Here is a 20657-nt window from a genome sequence, read left to right on the forward strand (position 1 = left end):
GGCAGTAGCAATACTCTAGTGTGATTTTTCGCCAAAGATCCCCAGAGTGGGTTACATTAGTTCAACAAAAGATACCCCCTTCTGTGCAAGCTTGAACACTAAAGGAGAGAAAGCAAAAGAAAGCATTTAAAGAGAGAAGCTCCCCAAATGAAATTAGCAGCAGGAGTAATAACTTCTCTGGCAGGACTGGTCAGTCTCATAATCTTTTAGTTTTTTAAGGGCTTTTGGGAAGTTGCAGGTTCCGCAATGAACATGTGGAACGGTGCGGGCCAAGAACAGAGAGGAGCCCTAAACACAGGCCACTGTTGCTTTATTAATACTGGTGGTTTTTATTTCCTTCCAAATCCACTTGTGCGTTCACAGTCTCTGCAAAACAGATTGGCATTTTACATGAGCCGTTCACCTCAGAGTCATTTTGTAGCACTTGCATTTCCACCCTGGTGGCAGCACAAGGCCGCCCGTTGCGCCTGGGTGGGATGTGAAAAGCTCACTGACTGGGGAAAGCACTTCACGTGGAGTTTATTATGTTTTTCGCCCAAAAACTCTCCCTTGACTGGGGCAACCCTGGCTTACTCTCCAGCCATCTGCACTAGATCGAGCAGAGGCAGAAGAGTAGAGAGGAGCATGTTATTGTCTTTGTAGTCCCACCTTCATTACGGCGCCACCTCTGATCTCACGGACGGCGGAGCTGGCACCTCTGCTTCCAGGGCTGAAGGGTGTCCCGCTGTCATTCTAGAAAGAGGCTACTCATACCTCCACAAAAGAGAAGTTTCTGCCAGAGACACACCCAAGTCTTTCACCAAGCGGAGGGCACTCCCTCTCTCTTTCCTTGTTGAACCGACACTATGGAAACAGCATAGTTCTCTCTCAGAAGGCAGCCTGGCACACTCAGAAGAGTGGTGCCATTTGGCTGCAGAAGCCCCCAAGGTGCCCCCCTCTGCCAGGGAGCTTTCTCAGACGAGCCGCCTGCGGTCTGCAGCCTGGGAGAGATGGTCTCAGGCACTGTGGCAGTGGCACCCCTTGCCAAGAATGTGGTGGTCTTTCGCAACGGGGATCCCTTTTTCCTTGGCCGGAAATTTGTGGTGAGCCGCCGCCGGTTCCTGACTTTTGATGCCTTTTTGAATGAAGTGACCAGCACCGTCCAAGCCCCCGTGGCCATTAGGAGCATCTACACGCCTCGAGGGGGTCATCGCATCATGGAGCTGAGCGAGCTGCAGAACGGCTGCCGATACGTCGCTGCGGGTTTTGAGCGGTTCAAAAGGCTTGAGTAAGCAACCTAACCCAGTCCCTTTTTACTAGTCATAAAAACTTTAAAAGTGTATATATACCAGCCATCAAGGGCGAGATGAGAATCTAAAATAGAGGCCATTAAAAAGATTTTAGGGTGGAAATGAAAATGTAAAAATAAAATAAATGAAAATGTACTAGATTACAGAATACCCTAAACGTGGTAATGATGATTATGTAAAAGCACAATAATCAGCTGATGAATTTTGAACCTGATAATAGTGCCGAATGAAACTAGACAGTTTTAATACACAAGAGCAGCCGAGGGGGACAATTGTTCTGGCCGCCCTTGCAGCAACGGCAGAACGAGGTAGAATGGGAGCCTCTGCAGTGGGAGCACCAGAGGAGGAGGAGGAGGAGGAGGAGCACACGCTGTTCCTCTGCCTCCAGAACTGGCGGGGGAGAGGGGGAGGGAGGGGCTTGCCACTCCAAGCCAGAGGCGCCTTCCTCAAGGACTGCTGGGGGCCAGAAGGGAGCCCCTTGTGTGCCAGCAACTGCCAATGCAGGGGAGCGGGAGGGAAGAGGACCCATTCACTGGCATGAAAGTTCACGGTAAAGATGGAGTAGACTCCGTGCAGGGTGTGACAGAGTGTGAGCCTGGCGGGTGGGGCAAGGAGAGGCCCTTCCAAGGCCCAGAGTTCCAGGGGAAGCCGAGCCAAGCCAAGTGCCAATCTGGCACCGGCAGGGGAACCAAAGCCCCTTCTTAGTCATTTACTTCCCCCTTGCAGCCAAGGACCAAAGAGAAAGACCCGAGTCAAAGCAGAACAGGCAGCCTGAGCAGGCTCTTGAAGCGCTGGGCTGTTCTCTAGAGCTGTCTGTCTGTTCTAGACTCCAAGGGAGGACCCAGGACCCTTGAATTATGACAACACCAAACTCCTGATGTCAGTCTTCAAGCAGCCCTTGTCCTTGTGGGAGTATCAAGAGGGCCGCTCTTGGCACCCAGCACGCAAGGCAGTATTTAAATTGCGTAGATACGCGGCAGCTTCTCCAGCACAAGATTTAAGTGGCCTTTGTTCAAAGAAGAGAGTCACAGCTCTGTAGAGCGCCTGGAATAGTGAAGAGAAGGCCTCCCCGTGGTGGAATCCTTCAAGTCCAGAATTTGGAGTTTAGAGAATTCATAGCCCTAATATTGTACATCTGGAAACCAGGTTGGAAAAAGCTGTAGTAGAAAGTTTCTATTTTTGTGGGGTTTCCTGGCATTTGACTTGAGGACATCTCCCATTAAATCTCATTTCGTTCTTCGGTCCCAAGGCACAGAACTGCCTTGAGTCTTTTCACTGGTTGCACCAGAAGCCTCTGGCTTTGTTTCCAAAAAATGAGCAAAATTTGAACTTCTACCCCTTGGACATCTTTCTCCAACCAGCCATTGTAGGGCCATTTTTGAGCTTGCCAGCTGACACTCCTGCAGCAGGTGCCTAATTGGTGAAAGCTAAGGAATGTTGGGCTCACAGCCATCTCTTAGCTATAGTTTGGGATTAGTTGCTGTCTTACTGCACAGAATTTTGGGGTTGGTTGCCTTCGGCTGGCCAATTGTTTGAACTGTCAGAAACATTATTTAAATCATAAGAGTGGGGGGGTATGGGGTGGTGGAACTCTGCTTTTTTACTTCAAGAATGCATCACACGTGCAGCTCATCTTCCTTCTAGAAAAGGTGTCCATCCCACAAGTTTTATTGGGGTGTGTGTGAATTAAAGATAAATTCAAACTCTTCTTTGAATTAAAGATGTGTTGAAGGGACTGTATTGTTTGTCTTCTCTGGTTGATCCAGCTCAGTGTTTCCCAATCTTGGCAGCTTGTAGTATGTAGACTTCAACTCCCAGCATAGCTGGCTGGGAAATTCTGAGAGTTGAAGTCCACTTCTTCCCTAAAAGTCATCTGGAGCATATCTAATGACATTGGAGGTGATGGGAGTTGTAATGTAATCCATATCTACGGCAAAGGATATGCTGGTTGTTTGACTGGAAAACACCCCTTAAGAGTTACTTTGCCACACTCTTTGGCCACTTCCAGAGATGCAGCAACCAGGGCTTATGCAATTTGTCTGCAGCATTCATGGAAGAAATGGTTGGACGTGGTAGTAGGTGAGTCTGCTCTGAACTGAGTCTTGAACTCAAAACTCTCCAGCACTGACTCACCTCAGTGGCTCATGTTCTTCCCAAATCATTTTTGACAGCTATGCAAATGTTGGAATGAAGCAGCTGAACCAGCACCAGAAAAAAAATGGAGCCCAGGTGAGTAAGTGGTCACAGGTGGGCCAAAGCTGGTTTCAGAACGGAACAGTCTAGTTCTGCTTTAGAAAAGTCCTAGGATGAGCGGATTTTATGCACTACCGGCCATTAGACAATTACAAGCTGGCTTTGGCTTACAACCACAACTGGGATCAGGATTTCTATTGCTACACAAGGGGCTTGTTAAGTATCACATCCACTTCTATGACCCTTTTTCCGCAGTTGTTAAGCAAATCATTGCAGTCATTAAGTGAATCACATGGTCATTAAATCCAGCTCTCCCCCCCCACACACACATACACAGAGTTTGCTTGTCGGAAGCTGGCTGTGAAGGTCTAAATGGCCACCGTGTGAGTCTGGGATGCTGCAACCATGGTAATCACATGCCAGCTGCCAAGCGCCCGAATGTTGGATCGCATGACCATGGGGGATGCTGTGGTGGTTGCAAGTTTAAGTACCCGTCGTAAGGCCCTTTTTTCAGTGCTGTTATAACTTTCAACAGACACTAAAGCAGGGGTGCACTAAAGCCACATGTGGCTCCAGAGCTGTGGGCTGCCGACCCCTGTCCTAGACCCTTCTGGGGGCTCTGCAAAGGAATACTTGCCAATACAAAAGGCTCGACACTCGGGAGAGGCTTTGGATCCAGAAGCTGCCTGCCTATTGTCCAAGTGTTGTATTATGTACCAATATAATAAAAGCAACCTAAAAGAGGATATTCTGCCGAAGGAGGCAGAGGCAAGCCAGGCTCCTCTAAGGCCTTGAGCATGTTGGGCTTGGACTTTGGAGCCGGCTGGGGAATTCTGGGAGTTGAAGTCCATGTATCTTAAAGGTGCTGAGGTTAAGAAACAGCATTAGAAGCAGTGGTGGGATTCAAAATGTTTTACTGCCTGTTCTGTGGGTATGGCTTGGTGGGCGTGGCAAAGGAAGGTTACTGCAAAATCCCCCTTCCCTTCCCTCCCCACTCCACTAACCTGCTTTCCAGCTCTGTTCTCCTGTGCAGGGCAACCAAAGAAGACCCAGCCGATCAGCTGGGACTCAACGGAAGGCAGAGAAGAGATGGGGTTGGCAGGGCCAGTCAGAGGTGGAATTGGCCAGTTCTTTGAACTACTTGAAATTTCCGCTACTGGTTCTCCAGAACTGGTCAGAACCAGCTGAATCCCACCTCTGACTAGAAACTACAAAGGGCAGATAATGATGTGTTATTGTTGCTGCTATTGATGATAATGATGTTTTGGCATCCAGAATTATCCAGGTGTTCCTCAGAAGGTGATGGTTACGGCAGGATGGAAGCGGCAAACGAACCTTCCTTGTGTCATCTAGTGAGTGACTCTCCTTGGAAATTCCCTCTCGGGTTAGGAAAGGAAGAAATGGGGCAGCTCAGGGAAGGAGACCCCATTTTGGTCCAGAGGTTAAGGTAGCAGACGAAACCAAAGGTGGTGAATTCTACTCTCGCCTTAGCCATGATAGCTGGCTAGGTGACTCTGGGCTTGTCTCTCAGCCTGATCCACATCATGGAGTCGTTGTGGGGGAAAAGAGTAGGAGGAAGGAATATTAGGTATGTTAGCTGCTGTTTAAAATAAAGGCAGGATAAACATCTGACAAAGAAAGAAACAGCTAACTAAAGGCAGAATTGGCACAATTCGTTGTCTCTGTAGCAGAAGAACAGAATTGTCACAGACCTGGAAGGGGCCGGGCTGAGTGGGGAGGTCCTCTTCAGAGGGTCTTCCCAGTCTTAATCCAGCCCTTACTGCCAGTAAAGAAAAAAGATGGGCAAAGTGATTGGAAAACACAGGCAGGGTTATGAAAAAGGGACCAAATCCTTGTCCCCTCCCCCGGGTAAAATTCTGCCAGAATCTGAAGTATAAATACAAATAAATTAAGACGCACAGAAGACTTGAGATACTCTCTGCTTGTGGTGGAGTCCAGACGTTCACCTGTGCTCCACTCGTACAATTTGATGAAATCCAGATCCCCCCACAGGTGAATGAGAGGGAAATAGGAATAGCTGGGAGTCTTCCCTTAGGAAGCTCCACAGGGAAGGAAGCCGGGATTTCTGCTTCTGCTATTCCAGCGTTTTCCGCAACGGAGACCTGCTGAGCCCCCCCTTTCGAATGGTCCTGGCCAGGAGCGCCTTGCAGGAATGGGGCATCATCCTCAGCCGCTTGTCAGAAAAGGCAAATTTGCACACTGGAGTGGTGAAAAAGTAAGTGCTGTCCATGTCGTTTTACCATCCTTGTCTATTTCTTGGGGGGAGGGAGGGAAATCAAAGGCTCTGCCGCCTCCTTGCTGCTTCAGAACTAGGCTAGTTCGGCCCTCCAAATTCTCTGGCTTAAGGCCTGGAGGGGGCTGCCTCCTGGGGGTCTCTGTACACTGGGGTCCCGGCACTGAGTCCTGCTTCCAGAGAAGCAGAGGGACCTTGTCTTCCTGGGGGTGGGGGGGCATCAACACCAGCTGAGTATCATTTGGGGTAATTCTGCGCCCAGGAAGGTTGCTTCACAACTCTGTGCTTTCTATGCCAAAAAGCTTTATTTATATATAGCTTTACTGAGTGGGGAAGACCTCCCAAAGCCCCTTTTTTGGTAACAAAGAAGGCAAAGACTAGCCAGATTGCTCCATGTAGAGATTATTGATCCAGGGAAGAAAGAGGCTCGCGATTGCCCCCTCACACTCTTAATTGGAGATGGAGGAAGCAAGGAGTGGCTGTGAGGGGGTTCAGTGGTGTTGGAAGTACACCCCAAAAGGACAACGCCAGGAACCACTAAAGCAATGTAAACAGCTTAAAACAACCCTTCCCCTTTAAGAATGTCAAGTTCCGGAATAAAAGTACCAGCAGAGGAAAAAACTCCAGAGGAGCCAGCCACTCAGGCTATAGAAAGTCTGGTGTACTGCCAAGAAGCACTAATGGCTGTTACAATGTCACAAGGCTTAACTGCAGAGCCAGTTTCTGAAAACACTTCAACAGAGCAATAAAGATAAACAGGATTAGGCTAGAAACACAGAGGCACACCAGAACATTACCTTCCTGACAGGATTAACCCCATAAGGTGGGAAAAACAAAAGGCTGTTGGAAGGAGATTTCTCCCAACAGCCAGTTCGCCAAACTGCTCAGAAAGTTAGTTACTGGTTCTCCTGAACCGGTGCGAACTGGCTGAATCTCACCACTGAACAGAGGGGTCATTGGATTTAATTTACGAATGGGTTTTTCTGACCCAAAGCTTTCTTGGTTTCCTCTTCAGTCTTTAAACAGGAGGAAACTTGTAGAAGATGTCATAGCCTTCTCTGGCTATGTTTACACAGAAGCTTACCTGGTTAGATAAAGCCCAGTAGGTGCCTTTGTCCATGTGATGAACTTGCCTAGTGTTCATCTTGGTCGGTTTGTGGAACCTAGGATACAACTTAATATAGTGCCCCAATTCAGCAGTGGGTAAATTCAATACTCAGGTTAGCAGTATGTTTGCATACAATCCTTTTGTATGTAACATGTACGTACAATTATGCTGCAAAGTGCACGTAGGGCCTAAAAGCTGATAAGCATTGTGCTTCATACTACGGGAAATAGAGAAATTTGTCTGCAAGCTTGTACATATTTTCATGGAAGCTGGTCCCATGTACTTCAAATAAGCTTTCTTTAAGACTGCTTCTCAACTTTGACAGCTTTAAGTTGGGTGAGACTTCAACTCCCAGAATTCCCCAGCCAGCCTTCCTCAGATTCTCCCCACTTTTCATGAACTTGTTTCTGCTGTGCTTTTCCTGCCAGGCTCTGCAAGCTGAACGGCGACCTCGTCTCCCGGGGGGAGGAGCTGGTGAATGGCGAATATTACGTGGCTGTGGGTCTGGAGAAGTACAAAGATTTGCCTTACTTTGAACTCCTGGTGCCTCCCAAAATCCCTCATCGTCCCTTTCGGTAGGCAACTGAGGTGCCCCTGCTTAGCTCAGGTTTTTCAATCGGCTGCCAGGTGGAGAAAGATTTATTTAAATCAGGGGTGTCCAACCTTGGCAACTTTAAGACTTGTGGACTTCAACTCCCAGAATTCCTCAGCCAGCAAAGCTGGCTGAGGAATTCTGGGAGTTGAAGTCCACAAGTCTTAAAGTTGCCAAGGTTGGACACCCCTGATTTTAATGGTAGCCAATCTGGCCCACATCCAGAAGGCTGAATCAATGCGACTGAAATGCAGCCGCAGGTTCCTTTGTGCAGAATACAATTCCTTAGAACAAAAAGAAGAAGGAGAATTAAAAAAAAGCAGCATTGTCCAACCACATTCTCCAAATACCTCTGTGCTTCCAATCTTCCTTGTTTGGGAGAAACCAAATGAGACGTTGGGGAAACTTGGGAGGGCTCCTACGTTGTGTTCCTTCAGGGGGAAACTGATAAAAGAATGTTTGGGGCTCAGGACTGAACTGTGGGGTCCTGGGTGCTCTCTGACCTGGGTTGTTTTTCTTGCAGACGCTTCTTTACTCAATTAGGTAACGTCCTCCGTGCTAGAAGGGTGTCTTTTGCTGTCTTTTTATACACCAGTGGCTTGCCCTGTCAGAGTCAAAAAACCCCAAAAGGCCCAAACACCTCCTTGCCAGCAATCAATACCCAGATAAACACAGATCAACACCAAGTTTAATACTAGACCAACAATCAAGAAGCAAACAATACCCCAATGAGGAATTGCCAAACAAGCTAACAGTAAGCGACAGTGTCCCAAAGGTGCTTTTCTAAAAGACAATTGGACTTTTTTGGTTTTTTTCCTCTTGAAAACGTTTCGGTTCTCATCCAAGAAGCTTCTCCAGTTTGAGTTCTTCAGTTTCTTGGATGAAAAGTAAAACGTTTTCAAGAAAACAAACCCAAGAATGTCCGGTTATTTTGGGGGAAAGCAATTCTGGGACAACCATGACCTGGACGATTGAGAATCTCCCTTGGCAAATAAACAAATCAAGAAACTACCAAGAAGAGAGCCACGATCCCAGAGCAGGCATCTAGCACATGAAAAGGGAGCCAACGCCAGCTGAGAGGCAGGGTGTGCTGGGCCTACAGACCCCGAGTGTCAAGGTAGTCCAGGCTAAGAAACTAGGGCCATGGAGGGGTCAACTGTTTTTGCTGTAGCATCCCCAGGATCTTGCAGGTGTGATTACGCTCCCCTGCCTCTTCCTTTTCTCTTCAGAAGAACTGGAGAGGTTCTGGTCTGAGTCGCTTCTCAGGCTGTTCTCTTGTCTCGTCTGTTCTCTTGTCTGTTGCCTGGGTAGCAACTCTCCCTCCTGTTCCTCAAGGTGATTCCTTCTTCCCATCACCCTGCAAGGTATCTCAGCGAGGTAGGAAAAACTATCTTCAGTTGCTGTGGATATGAATGTGCTGCTTTTCTGCTCGTAGGAACTTTCCTGCTAACAGAAGGAGCTACAATCAGGAGGTAAGTAGCCATGAGAGCGGATTTCCTAAAGCAGCTCCTGTCTGAAAAGAAGCAAAAAAATACGTTGCCTCTGGAGAAGGTGTGTGATGTGTTAATGTTCCTGTTAAGACTTAAAAAAAAAAGATATTGTGGCTTCTGCTGTGTTTGGGATTAACGGATGGGTCATATATGGCAAAGCCTCCCAGTGAGGGAAAATTCTTATGGGACAACCCTGAAAATCATGGAGGAATTCCGCTCAAGTAGGAATTCCTCCCAGCCACATGGCTTCTCCCCGCCTTCCCAGGAGATCACGGAGCAGGCATTCCCACTCTTAGGAAAATCCCAGAAAAGAGGGGCCCTTCCCCTTACTAATGCTACTGCCCCTGGACGTGGTATTCATTAGCGGGGCCCAAATTAAATTGCTACAATAGATTGGAAGGCAAAAGGTTATAGTTGGTCTAAATGTTTTATTAGGTCTGGGGAAAAGCAGCATCTTGGCAAAGCAAAGTGCCAGCCTCCATCACTGCAAGAGCTCCTGGGTACCAAATGTAAACTAGAGCAGCCCCTGCCTCTATGGGTCCTTCCCCAGAAAGAGGGTAAAGTGAGGAGGGGGTGGTAGCACAAAGCTTTTGGCAGAGGGAGGCAAGACACGGGGCTTGAAAAACAAGGGAGAGTCCATGACTTTCTCTGTGTACTGGTGGATGGGTTATGCATGCATGGTAGCCATTTGGTGAGAATGCCCGCTGCCTGTTCCAAAATTCCCCATAAGTAGCCTAAGTTGTGCTGAAAGAAGAAAATTCACCTACAGTGGTCATTTGTCAGAGGGAGAGAAAGAATATGGTGGCCAAGTATTTAATTTTTATCACTTGGAATTTTGGGAGGTTGTAGGCTGATACGTTTCCTGATGTGTGATTATCACATTTTGTCTTTAAAAAAATAAAACGTGTACAACATTATTACATTTCAGTATTTCATTATTTAATGTCTTGCCAGTTTGGGGTTTTGCATTAGCTAAGATCAGAATCAGCAAAACCTCACAATGTTGTTTACCTGTTTAGTTATTTCTATTCCCTTCTATTCTCTCCAGGTGGTCTCTGAAGACGTAGCCAGCGACTCGGCACTCCTTGAGCCGGCGCAACAGGTAAAGGGAATTTGGAGGGTTTAGTCTGCCAAACTTAAATCAAAAAGTGCAGGATTTTAATGTTTCGTGTTGGCTGAAAGTGGGATTCTATATTCTCAAAGACCTCTAAATTACATTATATGTGTATGTGTGTGCATGTATATGTATATATAAAACACTGAAGTTTCTGCAATAAAAATCTCATTTTGGGGAATATATTTTCTCCACAATAAAAGGCTCGGTGGGCTAAATTCATGAATATTATGTTCAACCTGTGTATACTGAAAACCTCAAGCAAAGTTTGGCAAGTTGTCCTGCCTGCATCTTAAGATCTCCAGCCGATTGGCAGGAAATAAGGCGGAAGCCCTATTTCCTGAGACTTTCAGAAGTGGGGTCTTATCAACCTAGCCTAGGGCCCTTACATCTCCCTCATGATGCTGATTTGGGTCCAAATCGTAATCAGCAGGGGCGTCTGCAGGCGTTTGTGGGTGTCCAAAAAGTCAAGATAGCAGCTGCAACCGCCTAACCAAGTTCCACCCTTTTAAGAAATACAATGCACCTCAAAGGGCTTGGATTTTGTAGCCACAGCTGACCTTTTGACTTTTCCAAATGTCCTGCTTTTTGTGTTCTTACAATTTTTATGAAAAGAAGATTTTACATTGTTAAGGGGTCATCACGTGACCAACCTGATTTTAGATTTTTTGTGGCCGTTGTTAAGAGAATCATAATGGTGTTTAACTCAATTTGTGGTTGTTAAGTGGACCCCTTGTTCACCATGGGCATTTTTTGCTAGAAATTGGAAGTAAACATCAGTTTGTGGCAAAAAAAGTCAATTGTGGTTACGTGACTACAAGATGCTGCAGGTCGTTGCTGAGCATTTGAAACACAATTGTGTGACTGTGGGGGAAGGGGGCAGCCACTGTCACTTCAAATCTGGGCCCTAAGTACCTGTTTTGGGGCCCATCGTCACTTCAAATGGGTGGTAAGAAGTTGGCTGAGGACCACCTGTAGTAATAATTTAGCCTTTTGCAAACCGGGGAGTCAGGCACACTTCTTTGGGCCTTGGGGATTGCTCACATCCGGCTTGGGGAAGGGGAGCTTAAAATCGCAAAGTGCTGGGCCAGAGCCTGTCCTGGGGGGTCTCCCTAGAGCAGGGATGCCAAACTTGCGGCATCCTGGCATTGTCACGTGACATATTGTGACTTCCCCCTTTGCTAAACTGGGCATGGACGTGGCCAGCATACGATGCATGCGATCGAGTTTGACAGCTGATAAAAGAGTTATTATTCTCACCCGAAGCTGCTCCCAAACAACCAGACAGGCAGGCAGGCAGAACGGAGCACTGGATTGAACCGCGCGGGCGGGCGGGGTGGGGGAGTAAACGGGCGCTTCGGAGGAGCTGCGGCGACAGGAAAAGCCCCCCGGCTTCTTTGAAGCAGTTTCTTCCTGGGCTGGTGGAGGAGCGAGAGAGCAACTGAGAGAGGAACGAGGCGGGAGGAAACCGAAGCTGCTGAGCCGGAGAGCAGGACAGGCTTTGGTTTGCTTCCTCCCTCCCCTTCTTTCATTTGTGTCCTTGATCCACGATCCCAGCAGCATTCACCGAAGGCGAAGAAAGCCACCATTTTTTTTAATTTTTTTAATTTGCGGCCCGGTACAGAGTGCTCCACGGACCGGGACCGGTCCACGGCCCGGTGGTTGAGGACCCCTGTTGTAGGTCATCTAGTCCAACCCACCGCATGGTGATTACGCACGCATGTGTAGTGGGTGTGGGGGCGTGCATTGCCTTCTGGGTGCTGGCACGTGAGCGTGAATGTGCAAGCGCGTGCACAATTTTTGGCACAGGAGCCCAAAAAGGTTAGCTACCACTGGCCTGGAACAAGCATGGGGAAGCAGCTTCCCATCCAAAGAGGCTTGGACTCCTTGCCATCCTTCCTGGCCTGGATGGAGCTGGGGGGGGCGAGTTGAAATCTCACAGCCCTGGGGGTGTGCCAGAGACTCCCCACTTTCCCAAGGGCTACGGATCCAAAAGCTGGGGAGCTGTGGCACCTTTTCTGCAGGGAATTGCTTTTTTTTATTTTTGGCATGGAAAGAGATTGTGGAGTGGGGACGACTTTGAGAGGATGGAAATAGGAGGTGCTGGTGATGATTTGAACTGGCCCTGATGAACATTCCTTGAACTTCCAGCTGAAACCTTGGCGGGTGCATTCCACAGGGATCATGCCTGCAGGAGACCCTCCACGTCCCTCTGAGTCCAGGGCAGCTAAGAAATATCCTCACCAAGATAAAGCGACATCTGTCTTCCATGCCAAGCCAAGCCAGGTCAGACAAGTGAGCCAGGGCCCTGGCAACTATTCTGCCCAAGGTAAAAATAAATAAATGGAGAAAGAACAGCACGCATGTCTAGGCGTGAAAGGCGGAGGGTGGGCTATAACTGGTGAGGATGCTATGGTGATAGTGTCCAAAGTATGTTCATGAACTGGAATAGAGCATGGTGACAAGGTCAGCCAATGAATAGACATAGCAACTAAGTCAGCCAAGGAGGATTGTTTGGAAACTGAAACTAGAAGTAGCCTTGGCGTGGCTCTGTATTAAGCTCTGCAGCTCTGAAGCTATGTTGGATGAACTTTGTTTCTGAGTACTGAATGAGAATGGGAAGTTTCACTGGGACGCTGACATTGATGTCCGCAGCGGCTCAGGAAAGTGAATGCCTGAAATGCTGGAAAAGGGCTAGCACAGACTCCACAGGGCTTCTCCCACAATGCCTTCAGTATCCATGGCTCTGTTAATCATGGTTTGTTTTGTAAACACAGGCAGGGCTTTCTTCTGCCAGATCAGTCATAAAGGCATCAAAGCTAATTTGTAGCCACCATCTGGATCTGGAGCAGGGGGGGTCAAACGTGTGGCCTGTGGGCCACATGCCTCATGTGCTGGCCACGCCCACCCCCCCTAGTTTAACTGGTCTGGAGCTTTCGCACAAGGAGGGAAGTGCACGTTATTCCCAAGGGATCTCATGTTGCCTTGTGTTTTATTTTTATTTTTTTTCAGAAGATGAAAGTGTTTATAAAAGGAGAGGAGGAAGGCAGGAGATGGCGGATGCGCAGGAAATTGGAGAAGATGAAAACACGCAGGTTGAATTGCCTGTAGACCAGGTAGGAGGATCTCTCAGTGCATGTATTCTGGTCTCCTTGCATTCACAAGCAATTCGAATACAGAACACAGAATAACAAGAGTTGGAATTTCCGAGGGCAACTTCTGTTCCATTGGTTGAACAGAAAATGTCTCCTTATTTCTAGGTTGAATCTCTCCTTGTTCAGTTTCCATCCATTATTCCTTGTCTGGTCTTCGGATGCTTTGGAAAATAGGTTCTCTGTGTGGCAGCCCTTCAAATATTGGAAGACCGCTATCCTGTCTCCCCTGGTCCTTCTCTTCACTAGACTAGCCAGGCCCATTTCCTGCAACCGTTCATTGTATGTTTTAGTCTCCAGTCCCCTCATCATCCTGCTTGCTCTTCTGTGCATTTTTTCTAGAGTCTCAACATCCTTTTTTATCGTGTGGTGACCAAAACTGGATGCAGTACTCTAGGTGTGGTCTTACTAAGGCTTTATAGAGTGGTATTAGTACCTCACTTGATCTTGATTGTATCCCTCTGTTGATGCAATTTAGGATTGCATTGGCTTTTTTGGCGGCCGCCACACGATGCTGGCTCATATCTTTTACCCAAAAGAAGAGGTGTCGAACCTTGGCAACTTGAAGATCTGTGGACAACTTCCCGAATTCCCTAGCCAGTCTAGACACCTGCCCTAAAGAATTGCAGTGGGTGTTCAGAGCTGTCCACAGGCCTGGAAGTCTCTCTCTATCTGGCTTGGTGGGCATGGCAGGGGAAGGCTACTGTAAAATCTCCATTCCCACCCCATCCTACTAACCTGCTTTCCAGTTCTGTTCTCCTGTGCAGGGCAACCAAAGAAGACCCAGCCAATCAGCTGGGACTCGGGAGGCGGGGCCAGTCAGAGGTGGGATTGGCCGGTTCTCCAAACTACTCGAAATTTCCACTACCGGTTCTCCAAAACTGGTCAGAACCTGCTGAATCCCACCTCTGACCACAAGGGCAGCCTTCTCTCATTGCCTTGAATGGACGTGGCCTGAGTCCTTGTACCTTTCCCCCATTTTTCCCAGAAAGCTGCAGAGATTGTGGAAGAGGAAGTTATATCAAAGATCGAAGGAAGGCCATCCAAGAAGGTAATTAGCTTGTATTAATACATACTTTAATCAAAGTGCTGGAGAGAAGAAAGAATAATGGGGTTTATACAACAACTGGTTCATTTCAGTTTGCTGCAAGGGAAAGAATCTGTGCATTTATGAAAAAACAAGCCAGCTTAAAAGAAGGGCACCCTGTGGGGTCTTTAGTATGCTCTGGGCTGGGTGATTTTCTTGCAGGTATTTCACTGCCCGGCAAGGTAACGTCCTCACAGTATAGAAGGGAGCAAGTTTGTTTCCTGGTTACATGCCATTTAACCCAGTCCAAGGACTTTAACCCTGAGCTGCCCAGGGTCTCTTCTACTGAAGTGCAATCTATTCAGGAGAAAACAAAGCAGACACGGTGGGCATCCCAGCACAAATTTCTCTTCTCTGAGACCGAGCAACGGCTGCTCCCACATCACCTGGGAGTGCTCTAAATCCCTACGTTCCTCTGCCTTTGAAGTCAACAGACGTTCTCTCTTTGTCATTCCGTTTACAATGACGAGACTCTCTCCTCTTCGTAGGGGTTGTAAGTGGGACAGAAGCTTCATTTGCAGTCACCGAGGAGAAGCTCTCGTGGACCCGAGAAGTGATTCTAATGAAACAGGCCAAGCAAGTTTGCCGGAGGGAATGTCTTGAACCAAATGTGTGGTAGTTTTGTGCAATTTTTGTCTACAGAATTTGTTCTTACAATAAATGTAGAAACTCCATCTCCACCTCTCAGTCTGAAATGCTTATCTGAGACAAGGTTCCAGTGAGGGGCCATTGGGGGTAGGGTGGCGTGTCTGTGTCTGTGTGTGGGGAGAAACAGTCATGGGGATCAAGGGCTGACAGCTGTTCCAAGTTTAACACAGAGGCCACCAATAATGGCACCAGGTAAAGAAGGTGCAAAAAGATTGTAGGTCTTGGAGTGGGAAAGGGCTTGTCATGCCAGCAAACTGACACTGTTCATACGCCAAAAGAAGGGGGCAGCAGGAAACCCACAGGTGGGCTAGGACAGGGGAGCCAAACTCCATGTCAACTCATAAAATATTTCTATGGTCTTTTTAGAGTTGCCAACAGAAAGGGAGGAGGGAGAAGTGTGGCAGCTCGGAAATCAAAAGTGCATTCCATAAATAGTTTTTCAAAGATAGTAACTAGGTGACATAAGTTTCTGCCATGCAAAATATTAACTGGAGAGCATGATTGATGACTCTTGGCTATGGATGTGTCTCCTTGGAGAACATGAATTATGATACACCCAGGAGGTGGGGTGGGAGGGAAAATCAGAGTCAAGGGTGACAATGAATTATGTGTCTCAGAGTCGGCTACATCCAGGCAGTGCCGGACATGTTAATTCCCAATAAATCCTTTTGACGTTTCAGAAGTTTGGCTCAAGACTCATAATTTAATTGGGGTAACTGCTGGAATCCTGACACTCCATTTCATGGAGGGCCGCCTCGGGGTTGTGTTTGACCTCGGAGGTTGTGGCCTTATGCAGCCCTCTGCCAGCAAAAGCAGAGGTTGGAGTGGGGGCACCCAGCAGCTCTGTTTTCACTGGCAGAGGCACTGTGGGTTGGTCCTTTGATGTTTCCACAGGCCAGATTTAAGCACCCCGCAGGCTGGATCCGGCCCCTGGGCCTTGAGTTTGACACCTCTGGGCTAGGACGTTTTGCCTCCACCGCATGCTTGCGCCCCCTTCAGCCCCGCCCTCCAGTCACAGCCAATCGACAGCAAGTGTTCAGACTCAGCTGAACCTCTTGCTGGCGTTTCTCCAATGCAGATGGACCCCCAGCCCTCCACCTTCTGCGTCTCTCATCACAGATGCTTCACTGAGGGACCATTGTACTCCACCGATTCGCCCCAAGGAAAAGCAGGCAGCCAATTGGGGCTCTGACGGGTGGGCCTCTCCTGAGCCATGTAGGGGCTGGCCGGGGTGGTGGTAGTGGCAAGTGGGGTGGCAGCAGAAGCAAAATGCTCGGCCCAGGATTGGGCCTTCCGTGAAGGCGTGGTGGGGGGATGATGACGACTGCATTAGTGGTTGTGTCTGTATATGTGTGACGCTCCCCTTCCCACAGAGAAGGGTTGCCAGCACAGAGAGAGAGAGAGAGAGAGAGAGAGAGAGAGAGAGAGAGAGAGAGAGAAATGCCACTGCCTGCCAACGCAGCCCCCTCAGCATCTTCACAGAGGGCCTGACCCTGAGGTGAGCATCCCACTACTGCCATCCCGCTTGCCGGCCAGCGCCTCCATGGCTCAGGAGAGACCCACCCCTCAGAGCCTCAGAGCCTTGAGGTGTGATGGCTTGGCCTTGGGGTGAATTGGTGGAGTACAGTGGTCCCTCAGTGAAGCTCCCTTGCTGGGAGGGGGGGGGGACAGAGGTCCATTGGTTTCGGAGAAATGCCACCGGCAGAGTTTCTGCTGAATCTGAACGCTCGCTGTCGATTGGCTGTGGCTGGAGGGTGGGGGCAAAGGGGCAAAGGGGCTTTAAAGAAGAAAAAAGACGAAAGTAAAGAATGACTAGATTCTAGGTATGTTTTAAGTAGAAGGCTGGAATGGAGAAGCAACGTTCTCCATGGCCACCAGCCTCCTCTCCTGGTTCAATTTCAGTGCTAGAGTGCAGAAATGCCTGTGAGTTGGATACCCCATTGCACAGAAGGAGTAAGGGAAGAAGGCCCTGCACTCAGGTGCATCACTTCAGTCCTTTTTGTCCCCTTTGGAGGGGTGGGTCACTTGGGAAGAAGCCACATCGAAGGCCCCTGAGACAAGATGCTGGGAGTTGTTACGAGTTCCACATTCTCTGACTTCAGGATGAAGAAGGTAAAAAACAAAATAAATAATAGTAATAAATATTTTTAAAGATGGTTTAACAATAATACACTGAAATGGAATCAGATATATTCACTGGAAAGGCAGATGGAACAAATATGGTAGTCATGAGGCTACCAGGAGGCTAGAAAAGGGCTGATGTGGTTCCAATCTTCAAACAGGGGGGAGGGAACAGATCCAGGAAACCACAGACCAAGCAACCTGACATCAACACCTGGGAAGATCCCAGAAAGGATAATCAAGCAGTAGATTTGTGAGTGCCCAAAAACGAGAAAGACGATTACTAGAAGTCAACATGGGGTTGTCAAAAAGAAATCATGGGTGGGCAAACATTTTAGGGCTGATGACTTTTTCACATAATCCTTATCCTTCATTGGGCTGTATGATAAAGCCCCCCCCCTTTTATGTACAGCACAATAAAGCTCAATAAAACAATGCTTTTAGAAGACAATTTTTGGGGGTGGGGGAATCTCATCTGGAATCATAGAATCACAGGCCCGGAAGGGATTTTGGAGGTCTTGCCCTCCCTGCCCAAGACAGGAGTCTTTATACCATTTATAAAGCCTTAGTAAGGCCTCACCTGCAATACGTCATCCAGTTTTGGTCACCATATTACAAAAAAGATGTTGAGGCTTTGGAAAAAGTGCAAAGGAGAGCAACTTAAGATGATTAAAGGCCTGGAGACTAAAAGAAAAAGAAAAAAGAACAGAGTTGCAGAAATTGGGTTTGGCCAGTCTAGAGACTGGGGTGGAAGAACGACATGATAGCAGTCTTCCAATAATTGAGGAGCTGCTAGCATCCCTGCACCGCCGATCTTGCTCTCTCCCCTTGTGGCCAGTCGTTCAGCCAACAGCCCAGGTTGTGGAATTCAGCTGTGCTCCTAGGGCCCTGACTGATGGTCTTGATACGGTCTCAAGTCTTTTGGTCAGTGAGAAGATCTTCGAAGTGCTTGGGGAACACCACCATGAAACGGTTGGGAGTTTTTGGAAGATTGCTATCATGTCGTCCCCCACCCCAGTCTCTAGACTGGCCAAACCCAATTTCTGCAACTGTTCTTGGTAAGCTAGAAAAAAGTGGGATAGATAGCACCACCACCAAATGGATTCGTAACTGGCTGACAAACTGTACTCAATGAGTAGTCCTTAATGGGTCTACAAGGAGGGAGGTAAGCAGTGAGGTACCACAAGCTTCAGTCTTAGGCCCAGTACTCTTCAATATCTTCATTAATGACTTAGATGAGGGAATAGAAGGGGAACTTACCAAATTTGCAGATGGTACTAAACTGGCAGGAATAGCTAACACCCAAGAAGATAGGCTCAAGACCCAGATGGATCTTGACAGACTAGAACACTGGGTCCTATCTAACACAATGAAATTCAATGTAGAGAAAAGTAAAGTCTTACACTTAGGCAAGAAAAAGTGCAGTGAAGAGCAACCAGGATGATTAGGGGATTAAAACATATGAAGAACGGTTACAGGAACTAGGCATGGCTAGTCTAGTGAAGAGAAGGACCATGATAACAGTGTTCCAATATTTGAGGGGCTGCCACATAGAGGAAGGGATCAAGCTATTTTCCAAGGCACCCAATGGCCAGACAAGGAATAATGGATGGAAACTGAACAAGGAGAGATTCGACCTGGAAATAAAGAGAAACTTTCTGACAGGGAGAACAATCAACCAACGGAACTGAAGTTGCCCTCAGAACTTGTGGGAGCGTCATCACTTGAGACTTTCAAGAAGAGATTGGACTGCCATTTGCCAGAAATGGTGTAGGTAGGGTCTCCTGCTTGGGCAGGGGGTTGGACTAGATGACCTACAAGGTCCCTTCCAACTCTGTTAATCTATCTAATCTATCTATTCTGCAAAGCACCAGAATGCAAGACAAGAACCAATGGATAGAAACCAATCAAGGAGAGAAGCAACCTGGAATTGAGGAGAAACTTCATAACAGTGAGGACAATTAACCAGTGGAACGGCTTCCCTCCAGAAGTGGATGCTTCATCACTGGAGGTTTTTCTCTTATAAAAAAATTATTTGGGTTTTCACAAAACATAATACAAGTAAAATTTCTTTTTTTGAGAATAGCATGGTCCCGGGTTATCACTTCTACATACAGACACAAATTCAATTTCATATTCATCTTTGTGTTCTATTCCATATCTTATTATTATTTTAACATTTTCTCAATAATTTTTCCCTTCCCTCAGTTTCCTCAATCTTACTTTTAATTATCTCATTCCTTTCTAAATTCAATTATATATATATATATCTTTTTCTAAGTTTCAATATCTTTCTAGTCATTATATTTATACTTTTGTCTGTCCTGTTACAATTTCATATTTTCTTTTCTCATTAAACAAATTTTTCCCTGTAGTTACTAATTGGAGTATGACAACTTTGTATCTTTTAATTTTTATCCATTCAACTCTTATTTAAACTTCAATTTATGCCTTTGCAATTATAACATTCAATATAACACATAACTTCCAGTCGAATTCTGCTTGGTACATTCTTAAAATACGCACTAAGTTCTTAAAGAGAAAATATATATATCACAATAATAAATAAAATACTTATTCTATTCCAATTCAGCTCTATCATTAATGTTAGTGATAATCTTTGACATCTTTAAACATTTATTTTCAATAGGGTATCATACCTATTAATAGGGTATCATACCTCATACCCATAGGAACACTTATAATATTTCCATAATTTTTCCGTTTCTTTCATATTCCTCTTCACTTAAAGTTTTATAACACATTTATAATAATTAAAATGTTCCCCTCCTTTCCTAATTCCATTCTCTCATTCTCTTTATTTCACTTATTTATTAAACATTCCATTACATTACAATGAGTATTTTATCTATCATTTTAATCACACTTGTTTCATATTTTCAAAGTTCATTTCTATTTCTAATATAACAATACTATCTTATGTACCCTTGCAGAATCCCCCTTTCAATTAAGTTTTCACCCATTATCTCTGTGTCTCCTAAATAGGCTTATACCCTTAATCCTTGTACGTTTTCCCTGTTTCTCTGTATCCTGTTTCTGTCCTTTATAATTTCTTTTTCTTTCCCTCTTCTTCTCCCTTCCCTTTTTGACCCCCTCACTCTCTAATTATGATTCTCTCTTCTGTAATCTTCTCTTCTGTTTCTTCCTAATGTTGTAATTACTTTTCAAACTATTCTTTTTTGGGGTTGTTTTTTCAAATCTTAAATTTTTCACTCTCTTTCCCCGCCTTTCCTTTCTTTTCCCCACATAGAAATACTTGGTCATTGAAGATGGCTTCTTCTTTGTCCCACCCTTCTTGTTCTACAGGCATTTCTTGTTGTTTCTCATAGTTCAGGATCTCCATTTCTAAAAATTGAAATACGAAGCCAAAAGAACCTCTTCCTTCTTGTGCATCTTCTTTCTGTTTTTTTAAGTTCCATTCTCAATTCTTCCAAGAGTGATACCATTTTGGAAACTTTTAAACAACCACCCGATTAATTTTAGTCCTTTAGATCCAGTAGCCAAAAATCCAAAAATCACCAAGTAATCCAAATAATCCAAAGCTGTCACCAAAGCTCTTCACCACCTCTATGGGGTGGCTTAGCCCTG

General features: G+C 46.6%; 1 protein-coding gene across 2 annotated transcripts; it reads left to right on the top strand.

The window, feature by feature from the left end:
- Window positions 1–870: 870 nt before the first annotated feature.
- Window positions 871–14953, top strand: DCDC2B (doublecortin domain containing 2B). 2 transcript variants are annotated; one of them, XM_087970473.1, is made up of 11 exons: window positions 871–1267; window positions 3461–3518; window positions 4758–4834; window positions 5587–5718; window positions 7273–7419; window positions 8872–8908; window positions 9975–10028; window positions 12192–12369; window positions 13053–13156; window positions 14181–14243; window positions 14442–14545. In XM_087970473.1, the coding sequence occupies exons 1-11, from the start codon at window positions 990–992 to the stop codon at window positions 14463–14465; spliced, it is 1152 nt and encodes a 383-aa protein (XP_087826599.1). In that variant the 5' UTR covers window positions 871–989; the 3' UTR covers window positions 14466–14545. The 2 variants fall into 2 exon arrangements, with proteins under 2 accessions (XP_087826599.1, XP_087826598.1); XM_087970472.1 differs by lacking the exon at window positions 14442–14545 and adding an exon at window positions 14768–14953 and having other exon boundaries at window positions 872–1267.
- Window positions 14954–20657: the final 5704 nt, after the last annotated feature.

Source organism: Notechis scutatus, chromosome 8 (assembly GCF_049901735.1).
Source record: "Notechis scutatus isolate UNSWTSFEM ecotype Mainland chromosome 8, rNotScu1.2, whole genome shotgun sequence".
Lineage (NCBI taxonomy): Eukaryota > Metazoa > Chordata > Lepidosauria > Squamata > Elapidae > Notechis > Notechis scutatus.